This window comes from Penicillium cataractarum (assembly GCF_028827025.1).
Source record: "Penicillium cataractarum strain IBT 29864 chromosome Unknown utg000007l, whole genome shotgun sequence".
Classification (NCBI taxonomy): Eukaryota; Fungi; Ascomycota; class Eurotiomycetes; order Eurotiales; family Aspergillaceae; genus Penicillium; species Penicillium cataractarum.
In genome coordinates, this window is record NW_026622743.1 from 581990 (window position 1) to 595525 (window position 13536).

The 13536-nt window shown below is 51.1% G+C and overlaps 6 protein-coding genes across 6 annotated transcripts; 4 read left to right on the plus strand and 2 right to left on the minus strand.

Moving 5' to 3' along the window:
• Positions 1 to 546: 546 nt before the first annotated feature.
• N7496_007848 (sugar porter family MFS transporter) lies at positions 547 to 2237 on the minus strand (the record flags this gene model as incomplete). The annotated part of the gene is made up of 2 exons (XM_056700767.1): positions 547 to 1980; positions 2049 to 2237. The coding sequence occupies 2 exons, from the start codon at positions 2235 to 2237 to the stop codon at positions 547 to 549; spliced, it is 1623 nt and encodes a 540-aa protein (XP_056552830.1).
• A 4107-nt stretch (positions 2238 to 6344) lies between these two features.
• On the plus strand, positions 6345 to 6632 carry N7496_007849 (uncharacterized protein; the record flags this gene model as incomplete). The annotated part of the gene is made up of 2 exons (XM_056700768.1): positions 6345 to 6349; positions 6398 to 6632. 2 exons carry the CDS (start codon positions 6345 to 6347, stop codon positions 6630 to 6632), a joined length of 240 nt encoding a protein of 79 aa, XP_056552831.1.
• Positions 6633 to 6899: 267 nt separating this feature from the next.
• Positions 6900 to 7273, plus strand: N7496_007850 (uncharacterized protein; the record flags this gene model as incomplete). The annotated part of the gene is made up of 2 exons (XM_056700769.1): positions 6900 to 7037; positions 7109 to 7273. The coding sequence occupies 2 exons, from the start codon at positions 6900 to 6902 to the stop codon at positions 7271 to 7273; spliced, it is 303 nt and encodes a 100-aa protein (XP_056552832.1).
• A 679-nt stretch (positions 7274 to 7952) lies between these two features.
• N7496_007851 (uncharacterized protein) lies at positions 7953 to 9160 on the plus strand (the record flags this gene model as incomplete). The annotated part of the gene is made up of 3 exons (XM_056700770.1): positions 7953 to 8279; positions 8341 to 8618; positions 8689 to 9160. The coding sequence occupies 3 exons, from the start codon at positions 7953 to 7955 to the stop codon at positions 9158 to 9160; spliced, it is 1077 nt and encodes a 358-aa protein (XP_056552833.1).
• A 594-nt stretch (positions 9161 to 9754) lies between these two features.
• N7496_007852 (major facilitator superfamily domain-containing protein) lies at positions 9755 to 11754 on the plus strand (the record flags this gene model as incomplete). The annotated part of the gene is made up of 9 exons (XM_056700771.1): positions 9755 to 9821; positions 9876 to 9946; positions 10004 to 10074; positions 10122 to 10413; positions 10467 to 10538; positions 10590 to 11057; positions 11079 to 11294; positions 11348 to 11452; positions 11509 to 11754. 9 exons carry the CDS (start codon positions 9755 to 9757, stop codon positions 11752 to 11754), a joined length of 1608 nt encoding a protein of 535 aa, XP_056552834.1.
• Positions 11755 to 11936: 182 nt separating this feature from the next.
• N7496_007853 (uncharacterized protein) lies at positions 11937 to 12789 on the minus strand (the record flags this gene model as incomplete). The annotated part of the gene is made up of 4 exons (XM_056700772.1): positions 11937 to 12103; positions 12173 to 12325; positions 12381 to 12449; positions 12504 to 12789. 4 exons carry the CDS (start codon positions 12787 to 12789, stop codon positions 11937 to 11939), a joined length of 675 nt encoding a protein of 224 aa, XP_056552835.1.
• Between the last annotated feature and the right edge of the window lie 747 nt (positions 12790 to 13536).

The window sequence follows — 13536 nt, forward strand, 5'->3', positions numbered from 1 at the left end:
TGGCCCCTTTCGGGGTTTGGACGGATTTTGGCTACTCCCTGTGCAGCAGCTCTCCATCGCCTCTGTTCTGAAGCAAATAAAGAATACAAGAGAAAAAGCAACCCACATAACTGGCAAAGACAATGTATGAACAAGCTACAGGCATAGCCCGTATACCCCAAGAAAGCTATTCAAGAAGATACAACCAGCTCGTTGATTTTGAATAATCAACAATCTACGTCAGATCTGCAAGTCTTATATATATGAACGGAAAAAAGTTCAAAAAGGATTGAAAAAAATTTCAATTAATAGAGATACATCCACATTAAACTGTAACAGAGTAGCGGCATAAACACGTAAACGCATAAACACCCCTGGTATTCGCTAAACAACCGGACCAGCCTGCACGAAGCAAAGAGGTATGAAAGGCGTGGTCGATCCAACAATCACGCGGCGAAACGGTATGAGAGGGCCAAGCTTTTCGCATATTCCACATTGCGTCAATGTATTTTTTTTAAACTTTGAAGCAAAAAAGCTTGGGTCCTCTCAAATAGACGTCCCGCAAGATTAGACCTCGACCTGAGCAACGGTAGGCTCGGCAACGACCTTGTCGTTGTAGTTGACGCCCATCTCCTCGGCGAAGGTGGAGTGGGGCTTCCAGCCAGCGGAGGTACGGGGGGTAGTCTCCTCCATCATCTTGTCGACCTGCTCGAGGGTAAGACCCTTGGTCTCGGGGATGAGGAAGTAAGTGTAGACGAAAGCGCAGGTGCAGAGGGAGCCCCAGATGAAGAAGACCTTAGCACCGAGGTTACCCTGGTCAGAGTCGACCATGTAAGGGGTGATGACAGCGATGATGCAGTTCCACAGCCAGTTGGAGGCGGTGGAGAGGGCGACACCGCGGGAACGGATGGGGAGGGGGAAGATCTCGCCGATGACGACCCAGGCACCGGGACCCCAGGTGCTAGCGAAGAAGAAGATGTAGATGCAGATGAAGGCGATCATGGCGGAGACGGCGTGCGGGTTGTCGCCGTCGGTGACGCCAATGATAGCGACGAGGAATTGGCAGATGACCATGCCCAGGGCACCCCAGAGGAGGAGGGGGCGACGGCCGACCTTCTCGATGGCGTAGAAAGAGATGGGGGTGGAGAGCACGTTGACGATGGTGGTGATCATGCTGAGCAGGAAGGGGTTCTGGATTGTGCCGAGCTGCTTGAAGAAGGTGGTACCGAAGTAGAAGACGAAGTTGACACCAGTCCACTGCTGCATCATCTGGAGGGAGGTACCGAGGACGGTGCGGCGGACGTTGGAGTTGGGGTGGAAGATGTTACCGCGGAAGCAGTTGATCCAGCTGTCCAGGTAGCCCGAGTCGGGGATAACAGTCATCTCGTACTGGTAGTTGGCCTCGATCTCGTTGAGCTCGAGCTCGATGTACTCGGAGTCGGGAGCCTGGCCACGGATGCGGGAGAGAGCCTCACGGGCAGCCTCCTTGTTGTTCTTGCGGATGAAGAAACGGGGGGACTCGGGCAGGAAGAAGAGACCAGTTCCGAGGATGAGAGCCCAGAGCATCTGCAGAGCAATGGGGATACGGTAGGAGCCGGAGTCGGTGCGGTTCTCGGTGGCATAGTCAACGCAAGAGGCCAGCATGAGACCGATGGTGATGCAGAACTGGTAGCCAGAGACGATAGCACCACGGACCTTGCGGGGAGCAATCTCGGACATGTACAGAATGATGACGGCAGAAACGAAACCGACACCGAAACCGGCAATCAGACGACCAGCAACGAGGAGACCAAGGCTGGAAGAAGCAGTCTGGAGGACAACACCAATGATGAAGACGAAGCAGCCAGCAATGACGGTGGTACGACGACCGAACCAGTCAGCCAGGTCACCGGCGATCAGAGCACCGAAGAAAGTACCAGCAGAGAGAATAGAGACGATGAGAGACTTCTTCCAGGAGGGAACGACGAAAGCGTCGGGGTTGGTAGTAGCCAGGGAGGGGTCCTATTAGAGAATTGATCAGTATACAGCAGAGAGAGAGAGGGTGAGAATGATAGCTTGCCACTACTTACCAGGTGCTCGAAAGTAGTAATGAAGTAGTCCATACCAAGGACACCGGAGATATAACCAGAATCATAACCGAAGAAGATACCACCGAAGGCAGCAAAAGCGCACATCAGGTAGGTCTTGACAGTAACCGGGGCCTCGACGCGACGGTCGTCGACGCTGCCCGCGGGGGACACAACAGCACCACCAGGCATTGCGGCGATGTTTCACTGAAGTAGTGATAGAGGAAGTAGGAGGTATAAAGGTGTGACCCGAGTCAAAGTAAAAGTCCCAAGTCGAAAGGGGAGGAGTTGTCGAGGAGGAGGATCACAGGGATGAGAGAGAAAACGAGCAGAGAGAGGGGGGAATAGAAGGAAGTTTATATCCTCGCGGTCACAGCACCCCAACACCCCGGCTCCCCAGATCCCCAGACCCGATTAGCAGGGGGCAAAAAGAAAAAAAAGTCTCTGTAAACCATCTAAGCCGATCTAGTCCAACATTGTCAGCCGCGGAAAAAAAATAAAAATAAAAAATATTACTTACAGTGCCAGACTAAGCAGACGGACCGCCACTCTCTCGGCTCGCGTCCACGGCCACGGCCGATGGGTTGGTCGGCTGGTGATTACACGGGGATTGGCCCGTTTGCTATTAGGGAATTAGGAACTACGAGAGAGAAAGTCTGGAACTGTACTAAATTCCCAAACAAAAAACCAGCGAGCACGGCAAAATGCGAGACTTGGATGGGGCCAACCAGTGGCCTACTAGATCGAATCAAGCCTAATGCGGGAAAACCACGCTACCCCCGAAACATAAAAATCGAGAAGTAAAAAAATGAACGTGGCATGCGGCACGGGGAAAACAACCATGGAAATGAATGAGAAAGCCGGGGAAAGGTCTGCACGGATGAAGCCGTGGGTTGTAGGAAATGAAACGGAGTGATTGGAGAGTCGGGACTAGTCGAGAGGGACCCTACGCTAGAGAACCAGAGATTCTGGTACAAGCACTAGGATGAAAAAGGATGGAGGCATAGCTAAAGGGGAACAAAGTCGAGGGTCAGTTGAAGGGGATAAACCAATGAGATACTCGGGTCTATCCCTCGGCTTGCGGAGACCCTGTCTCTTTCGGGGTCTGGGGTCCGCCTCGATCTATTTTCATTGGTTGCCACCATGTGACCGGACTGCGCCACCATTTCTACTGTAGCGCTTCTTTTTTACTGCTTTTTTTTTTCACGACGCCTGATCAATAGAGTGGACTGCTGTATACCATCTTCCAAACTTAGATACTGGAATATTCTGAGTCAGTGTCCACTGTCCACCAACTAAGCATTAGTCACCGTCTCGGTCTCGGTTACCCGTACCTTCAACAAGTAGCTCAGCTGTGGTTTCTCTCGCCGAGTCGCGTGAGCCGACCCGGTGACTAGTAGATATTCGGCCATGTCCGCTATATCAACACCAGCACCAGGCCGGAAATGGTCAACCACCAGGCGAAAAAAAGAGGGCGGCAATAGTCACGGCCGATGGCGCTTCTGGGATTTTTTTTTTCAGAGAGAGGGGGGCGAAAATAACTGATTGGAAGGTCTAGAATGGTGGGACAATCTCGGTTCGCGCGAAACATGAACCAATCTGGGTCGTAGTGCCATCGTCGTAGCATCGTGGACGCTGAACGTGGCCCGTTCTCTCAAACTCCGTCTTCGTACTCTGTAGATTGGCCCTTTGGTAGGGCAGAGCCCGTGCCCCCCGCACGACTTGGCACGACGCTTTCAGTAATTGGTCGCTTTCGTCCGCGTTGGCTTGCTTGCTTCAAGCCTCCTCCTCCTGGGAATGGTAGTCGACGAAGACGAGAAAGTCACGAAACCAGTCAACTCGTCATCCCGCTAGTATGTGAGTTGAACGGGTCATGGGCCATGGGCCATAGGCAAACCCTCGTCTCCATCGGGAAACCCGCGCCCCGTGCGTGGAAGCCTTCTGCGAAGGAAGTTCTATACAAGAGGTTTCCACCCCGGCCCAACCAACCAGTCATAACGGGAGAAACCGAATTCAACCGGTGGAATGGGGATTCGATTGTGGGGAAAATAGAAAGGGAAAGGAAACAGAGAAAAAGTCACACTCCGCCATTCCGCGCAGGGAAACTTGGCGCATCACGTGGCGTCCAGTCGCAAGGGGTCCCCGCAAACGGGACCCTCCTTTTTGACTCTGGGCAAATGTAAATGTGAGCGAGTTGGGACGGGCCAAGCCTGGGCAATGTGGGACAATCATCCTGAGAAGGTTTGAAGGCGTGTTTCTTGCTCGGGCTAATATCGGGACAAGGTCTTGAAAGAGGGCCCTTGGCCCGTGGCCACCCCCCAGCTTGGCGAGCTTGGAGGTAGAGAAGGTTTGGAAGAATGTGGGAGGGGAGAAAGAAAGAGGGGCGCCATGTGCCGGAATCATCGGATAGAAGTCGAGGAGAATGATATGATGGGATAAAGGAGAACAATAGGTTGGAACTTTGGAGCTTTCCAGTCCTGGCATCCTCTGTCAGGTCCGATGGTCAGGGCCTCCTGCCGGATTTGGGAGCGTTGACAGGGGCGATCTCACCATCCAAAAGAATGTCAGATCCGAGCTGGATGAACCGACCGTGGGAGCCCGTCATAGCCCGTGATGGTCGGGCCAGTCAACATTTTTGCGCGGCCAGAGTCTCGGAGAAAGATCCCCACTAGCCGAAGCCTTTCGGTGGAAAAGACTAATTCCTGGAAAATTCCGTACACTCAGTAGTCCTGTCAGCTTTCTACATTATTGACGAGAAGTCAGTCTTACTATCCTTCGTATTAACAGATTCTAATGCTACCTCGTCTCCCACTGCTCGTATACGCTATGACTCTATACCCTACTCGGTTGAAACAATATACCACCCCCAAAGCCACAGTAGCATTGCAGACCCTAAGACCCTAGCTCGACCCTAGAAAATCAGGCGTCCCAACTCAAAATAACCCTAATACCCTGATGGACAAGGGCAAAATCAAACGACATTCGCCATCAAAAAACCACCAACTTCAACCCACAATTTATCCAGAGAAAATTCCACAAGAACCCACAAAAGTAAACCGATAAATAGAATCAAAAGAATGGAAATAATTTCCAGTATTGCCATCGTGCAAATTACCGCTCGTCAAGCCACACCCATACATTCCCTCTTCCAAAGATTCCATACCTTCCATAACCCAATATTCCAAACTGTGGCTCCTCCCACGCCAACAACCAACCAAACCCAACCATTTTCTCTCTCTCGCCACATCCCGATACATGGGCCCATCTTCGGCAACCCATGCGCCCCTCCTTCCTCCGTATATGACAGGCCTAGCCGAGCAACACACAACCCATCCCGGTGAGAACTTCGCGTTAGCACCGAACCTTGATCCCGGACCCGGGGAAATCGGGGTCGGCCAATATCCCTAGCCCTGCCTAGAATCTGCCAAAACCCGGCCGGTGGCACCCTGAAATCTCTGGTTGGGCCGAGACGAGCGGGAACCCCGTTGAAACCTTTGCCGAGGGGTTCCGTCCTCGAACCGAAATCTAATTTTTTTTTCCTGGAGAATCATGGATCTTGCACCGGACGGCCTGACCGGCATCCCCGATCCCCCCAGATGTTCACTCCGGTGAGCGTATGCAGGCATTATGGGTGGGAAATGCGGAGGATTTGCCTTGCATCCCGCGAAAAACGTGGTCTGGGGAATGGGGGAATGGGGAATTTGGGGTTTAGTTTGATTGAAGCCGTTGTAGACCCTACGGAGTACATACGAATAGGGATGACAGGGACTCGAGTTCTCGGGGACTTTTTTGTTGAGATACGGGTCTATGACAAACAGACCACTCACCCAACTGGTGGTCTGATAACCCGACGTGGCTGCGTCCGTGCTGGGTCGGTACCGTGTAAAAGCCTTGTTGGCAGACAATAGACATACCTAGTGGAAAAAAGCAAAGAGAAAAAAAAAAAAAGAAAGGGTTGGTCATAGCTTCCAAGACATTTTTCTTCGCTAGGGCCTTGTGTCTCGCTGGGATTATTGTGGGAGGAGGAATACGACTGGGCATTCTGCGTTGATGCGCGAACGTGTAGCACGGGCTGGCTTGTTTTCCGTCGTGGTAGCTTGGCAAAGCCGTTAAATCCCCGTCTCCGGGGATACGTGCACGTAATATTCATTTGAGATATACCTGGATATGAAGTGCAGCAAAATGGTGGATTCTCATCATGCACACATACATTCGTCGGCTACGGCGGTCGTGGATTGCCCGTCGAATCTGAGAGACTCGCAGACACCTGCAGTCGAGCTCACTTTGCATTGCTTGACTATGCCGTGAATGATACAGGCTAACAGTTGATGAACAATTGACAATTTCAATAGGGAGAGCATTGCAGACTATGCCAAAAGACTTCTCGCAGTCGGTAGCGATGCTGATACCAGTCTATGCCCGGTCAACCTCCAGTATACGAGACGCGATCTTGTCGATGATGATACTGGTTCTGAGGGTGTTTTTAATGCTGCGACGGATGGGCTTAGTCCAGCAGGAAGGCATCGTCAAGCCAAATTGGCCATTTGGGTCCTGAGTCGTACACTTCCAGGTGGCCGGCCTCCTTGACCTTGCTTGACCTGGGGACCTGGGAGATAAGCACATGCCTGCCTACAAGATCAGTTTCCTAATTATGAGACATGCCAGTTGAGTATATGTCCCACCTCGTCTTCATCGGCATCATGTGAGAGAAGGTCGAGTTTCTCTACATGGCACTGACTCTCGCGATGCGATCATATGTCCTGTTGGCGAACTACGGGCTGCCGAAGGCGATTACTTATGCCAGTTCGCACTAATGGATAATCAGGTGATCAGACCTAGATACAGAAGGACACCATGTTTATTACAGCTATGTCTACTCTCCTGTTTGATTTGCACGAATATCTAGGCGAGGGCTGCGAGCTGGGAGCTGGCTCAGTCTCAGCTGCGTGTGATATCCCGCATACCATCTCCAAGTTTCAAACTTGTCACTCAGTACTTTGTGATTGTACATCCCAGCGACCAGACTCTGTGTGATTCTAGATTGATCAAGATAAGATATCCAGTCCATAAAATACGAGAAGCTGGGGCAAGGTTCCGCCACTGATCGGCGCGCCCACGCCGTTGATCAGCGTGTGGCAGGTGGATGTTTTGAGCCGCAACCTCAAGACAAGCTGTGCCCTGGATTGACTGTGACTGCCAAGTTTGGCCAGAGCAAGAAGGACATCTGATGATCAGAGCCTCGAAATGCGACCATCTTTGAGTCCCATGCAGGATGCCGAGGTCGGGCTCACCCCTAGGGACCGAGACCCTGCGAGCGTATGCGGTTAGGCATCCCGGGCATACACCCTTCGCAAACGCGAAAACGAAAAGAGTGCGACAGATGTAACATTTCTGACACAGTAAAACAAAATTAATCATTCAATCAATCTTCGGATGCAACGCTACTCAAAGCGAACGCGCGTTTCGTCTTCCCCGGGAGCTCCCTCGAGCCTCCTGCACTAAAGCCAAGGCTGCCCTCCTTAAGCCAAGTGCCAATGCACGATATCTCACATTCAATTGGACAACCGGACGTGGTCAGACAATCCCGCTCTTGTCCTCGGCCTTGGCAGCCCCATTTCAGCCCACTCCTGGCAAATTTAAACGAATGCGATCGCGGGTTTGCCCCGGATAAGCAGAGATCACCCAGCGCCAAGCCGCCACGCCCTCCCATTCGCCCGGCGGGCGAAACCCCGTCAGCACTAGCGGTGGAATCTATGGACCCTTCGGCTTGGCCCGAGTCAGTGATCCCTGCGATAGGTCGATTGATATTTTGTGCTTGGGAGCCGGCCTTGGCTGATTTGTCCTTTGTGCTCTGGGGGTTTGATTTTGTTCGTCGCGGACGTCATCATTTCTACACGCGTCAACACAATGCCTGCGCTATCACGGCTGGTGGTGCCCTGGGCGGCATTTTCGTCGTTGGCTGTAGCTGCGACAGCTGGCTACTTCAATGATACCTCGGTCTGTGCGGATCCGAAGGGGATGCAAAAGTGTTATGACAAAGCGGAGACGAGCTATGCGAATTGTATCACGAGCAACTGCTCCGATGGAAGCGAGAGCTGCTACGACTCGTGTAATGGCGATACTACGTGCATGGCTACGCAGTGTCCAAATATAGGAGTGGACTGCATCAATGTTTGTGGATGCGTCAGGGCCACTGACCGGATTGATTGTACTGCATCCAGTTGCTGGAACCATGTATGTCGCGTGTGAACTTTCCTTCATGAATACAAAGTCTCACGTCGTGTCTGCGTCTTAGGTCTACTCTTGCGAATACCAGGAAACAGCACAAGATGCCCTCAACCTGTGCTTAAATTTTGATATGGATCAAATACCTTTCTGGCCAGTCCCAGAAAATGCTGCTGGTAGATGTTCATGCAATATTGGCAAGCTGGCTCGGAAAGAAACACTGATCTCGGCGCAACTCACGGAGTGCAGCAATAATAAGACCAATCTCGATCAATTATCCGGGGCGAAGGATATGACGAATTATACTCAGGCCTGCACTTGCTGCGCGCAGAGCGCCATTGTATCTGCGTATGTCCTCAATCCCAACCTCAACAAACGTGGCAATGCTTTAAAGGATTTTCTGACTGACTTTCTCCAGCATCTGGAGCGTATGCCCAAATACCAAGCCCTCGAAAATCGGAGCCGACTACTGGTATGACGTGTTTCTGGGTCCTCATCACTGGGAGGAATGTGGCCCATACCTCGAGGCATACGACTGTGGAAGCGATCTAGGTTACGCCGCTGAGAGCGCCGGCGACACGCATACCTTCTACAAGCCGAACAACCTTCCCAAAAACGGAACTGAAACACTATATAACACTGGCGGTGTACTGAGCACTCCAGTTAGCGGAGCCACTTTCACCTGGACCGATGGCTCTCTTTTGCACGGTATCACCGCTGCGTCGATAAATAACGTTGCCTCGGCTACTGGTACCGGGGCACAGGGAGCTACTGCGACTGCGACCGGGACTGGTGCAAGTGCTACAAAGACCGGTGGTGCATCTATCTATAGCCCGCCTACATGGGCCGGTGCCGGCATGGCGGGTGCCCTTGCTTTGATCATTGCTTGAACTACGCTAGACTTGATACAGCTAAGATTCTAGATAATGACAATTGACGAGAATAGATCCATTATTCTGGCTCAGCTTTGGACCAGTACTCGGCAGCCCTTGACATCATCACTGGCCAAGCGCCGTCGCAGAGTACGAGAGGAGCACGATAGCGACTAGGCGTTTCCCAATCCGTAAGGTCGACCCGCGCTATCTTGCGGAGTGCATTAGCGCCCGAAACTAAAAGCCAGTTCAAGCTCTCCGTCCTCCTATTGCTTCAAATAACGGCTGCTTATCGATGAAAACGATGCTTTGGGCGAATCATGCCCTGTGATCATATATCCATTGGTCTCCCTGCATTGCCGGGATGGTGTTGATAAGCTTTGATCCAGCAGGAGACCTGCTTCGTAAATGCCGAACCTGTGCCCGGCTTTATAAATACATGCATGTTTCTCATGAGAGAAAACTGTGGATAGCTTGCCAGGCATTTTCCAATTAGTTTTTGTTATCCTAAGTCCTGCCTCCTGCAACGCTTACCGTTACTGGCGCACAACCACGTTTTCTTACCTTCAGCTTCTATTACCCTATTCTCTGCCTCTCCACACATCAAGTAAGATGCCGCACATTCAGACTCCACCACCGGACTTTACTACACCCCCAGGCACGGTTCGTCTCCTCAGTGGTAAGAACCCAGCTGGATTCCGTTGGTACCTCCCACCAGTCTAACCGAGACCAGAAAATGGCGAATTTGAAACACAAGAGTTCATGCTCCAGCCGACACCATCACAGGATCCGAATGATCCCTTGGTATAGATTCCTCATCCCTTAAACTCGAAATTGTATCCAACTTCTTCTTCCTTGTAGAATTGGACGCCGACTCGAAAATTCATGAACTTCTTCCCAACCCTTGTCGTGACAGCCCTGATTTTCACCCAGTAAGAGATCATTCCCTCATTCCGAATAACACTAACATCTATCTTAGAACGTCTCTCCCGGTGGTCTTTTGGGTCCTTTGGATTCCAGAGTTCGGCTGGAGTTACAACCAGCTCAATGCCGCATCTGCCTTGAACTATGCAGGAACGGCCATTGGCTGTATACTCTTCATTCCTCCGGCTATCAAGTATGGACGACGCCCTGTTTATCTCATTTCAACTACAGTGGTTCTTGTTGTGGCAGCTTGGTCGGCTTGCTTGAACACCATTGCCGAATTATACGTCTCTCAATTCTTATTCGGTCTCGCATCAGCGACTAATGAGACAATTGTGCAAATGACGGTATGAAATTCTTTTCGTTACCTTGCTTTACGAGGATACTCACTCGGGAACAGGTGGCGGATCTATATTTTGTTCATCAGCGCGGTATCGCCAACGGTCTGTATATGGTAATGGTGATGATTGGGGTAAGAGTCCACCTTAAAAACAGCCCAGCTCGTTCTACTAACTGGCGGTAGAGCTTTTTGAGTTCAATCATTGCCGGATATATGGCCGCCGATGGTAACTGGAGATACTGCTATTGGGTTACCTTTGCCGTCGAGGCGGTTCTCCTCCTCTACTTTGTCTTTTTCTTCGAGGAGAGCAAATACATCGCAACCATTCAAGGCAGGACACAAGAAACACCTCCAGAAGAGGCGATTGTTGATCAGAAGACGGGAGCCGATTCCGCTTCTCCGGTTCCATCCCCCAGAAATTCTCACTCGGACGACAATTCGAGCGCAGGACCTCGTACCCTCGATCCGACCATTCCTCTTTTAACATGGCGGCAGCGTATGCGCCTGATCACTCCAACGGATGACAGCCTTCTGCAAATCGCCTGGACATCTGTTCAAGTCCTATTCCAATTCCCAGTTGTCATGTACACGGCTCTGCAATACGCATTTGCCTTATGCTGGATCTCAGCCCAGGCTTCTCTCGTCTCCATGGTATTCACACAGCCTCCCTAGAATTTTGGCACTGTCGGCGTCGGCAATATGAGTCTTGGTGTCTTTATAGGCTGTATCCTTGGATCTATATACGGTGGAGCAACTGATCGGGTGATCAAAGTTCTTGCTCGACGCAATTATGGTTATTACGAGCCGGAGATGCGGTTGCAGCTTAATCACTTTCCTGCTATTTGCATGGGTGGTGGGTTCATCATGTTCGGGGTTACTACGGCAAAGGTAAGACAGCCTAGTCATATCTACATGATTGTACTTACTGATAATCTTGTCAGGGCATGCATTGGATATGGCCGAGTATTGGCAGCGCTGTCTTTGGCTTTGGCTTAGGTGCCATTAGCGATGTTGCTCTATGCGCTGTTCAGGATAGCTATCAAGCAGTAAGTTTGACAAAAAAAGTTCCTACACCGTACAACCCGATTACTCACGTCGGCAGGTTACTGGCGAGGCATTCATCGGTATCGCATTCATCCGAAACTGCTTTAGCATTGCAATCTTCTTCGCTCTTGTGCCGTGGATGGACGCCCAGGGTTTACAGAACATGTCCATTGTTATGGGCGTATGGGCAACCGTGGTGGCGTTTTTGCACGTTCCACTCATTGTATGGGGTAAAAGGTTCCGCAAAAGAACCGCAGCTAAGTATCAGAAGATGGTGGAGAAGAGGACGACTGATCGCCTTTAGAGATGTGCCAAGGTAATGAATCAGCAATCAACGTTTATTTGGTATAGGTGTACTTAAGCAAATCCCATATTTCAGCTTGAATAACAATAGATGTACAAAGAGTGTGGAATAGCAAGGCCGCCAGTGCCTATAACGCTTTTCAAGGAGAGCCGATCCCTTCTTTACCTCAGTAGAAGATTGGCTTACGACGAGCTACCAAAGGTGAATTCGGGGATGCTGATGGTGCTGACAGTCCAAGTCTTGCCGTTGTCGCTGGTTGTCATGTCACCGGTGACGCCCTCGCCCTTGCCCAGGGTGTTGATGTAGTTTGGGTCGGCGGTGTCCAGGATGATCTCTGTGTCGATCCAGGCTGTTGAAGCGGAGAAATAGGTCAGTTTAAACACCCCTCGAAAATGTGTATATTCTCAATGACTCTTACTGTGAGCGGGCATGGTGCCGCAGTTATCCTCAGCACACTCAACGGCACTGCCCCAACCCTGGGCCTGCCCATCGCTGGTGGACAGAGTGGAAACAGTCACGCCGTTCACGAGAACAGTTTGAGTGTAGTTACCGGTGGAATCATCAAACTTGTCTGTGGAAGGGTGAGCTTCGATTCCACGATCTTTGGAATTTCCATCCTAACTTACAATGCATGGTCACCTTGTCTCCAGCATTGGCAGTGGAAGAGTCACCCTGGACGGGCATCTGAGTGGTAGCTTAAGATATGTCAGTATTTTTCTTCACATCTTACAAAATGGCAATCCATTTACCGCTGGTGGAGAGCAGGGTGTAGGCGAAGATACTCCAAGAGCTCGACTCCCAGTTGTCGGCAATGGACTGGATCAGGTCACCATTCGAGGTACCCATGCCAACCCAGAGAGAAGCATCGCCGGAAGAACCACTGGGAGCTTCAGGGAGGACCAAAGTGGAAGTGGATTCACGGATGAAAGAGTCCGAGGCAACAGGGCCAGTGCTGAAAGCAGGGCCCATGGCGGCGTTGACAGATGCGATCGCCGTCATGGCGAGCGCGGAAATAGTCTGCTTAGTGGAAGGCATCTTGGGAGTATTCAACGAATAGTCTGGAAAGTTTGAGATTTTGGTCGTTCTAGTTACCCCTACTGACTCAGGGCGAGGAGCTGTTTTATACTCTCCCAACAGTTCCGCCCTCTTCTCTTCTGAACCCTGAGCTCACCATCTTGAGTGGAGGAATCCAGAGTCCTTCATGCAATTTTTATCGGAAGTTCCAAATCATCTCCACCAGTAGGGGTTCAAGTCCAGAAATACTCGCTAGATAACTCGGAACATTACCGTATACTGGAGTGTCGTGCGGTAAGTGGAACGTCCTCCGTTCCCTAAGGAGCAGTTTAAAACACCCGGCTAATATGCCCGCCCAGGCTAGTGTTGCAGACACAGACATCAGTAGCCTGATGATCTGCAGGGTTTAACAAGCCAATTATATACCTTAATAGAATTGTAGAGTCGAAACACCCTTCGGAACAGACAAAGGACGGGAGGAACCAGTCGTTCATTTTCTAGGAATGGTCGATAGAGAATTTTGAGAATTGTTAAGGCCAGGAAGTTCCTGCGATCCCCTTGAAACATGGTCTATCCTTGAGTGTGCAACCCCTCCTGGGATGTTATGTCTCGCATTTTGCGAGGATTCTGCTCCCAACAGATCGGGGAACACCCTCTCTAGGCAAGTGATAAACAGTTAGTTATTGCCATGATGTTCAACCGCCGCAAGTTCCCCACTCACTAGGCCGCATGGCTCCGCGGGGCAATTAATCCCAGACTTCGAGGGCC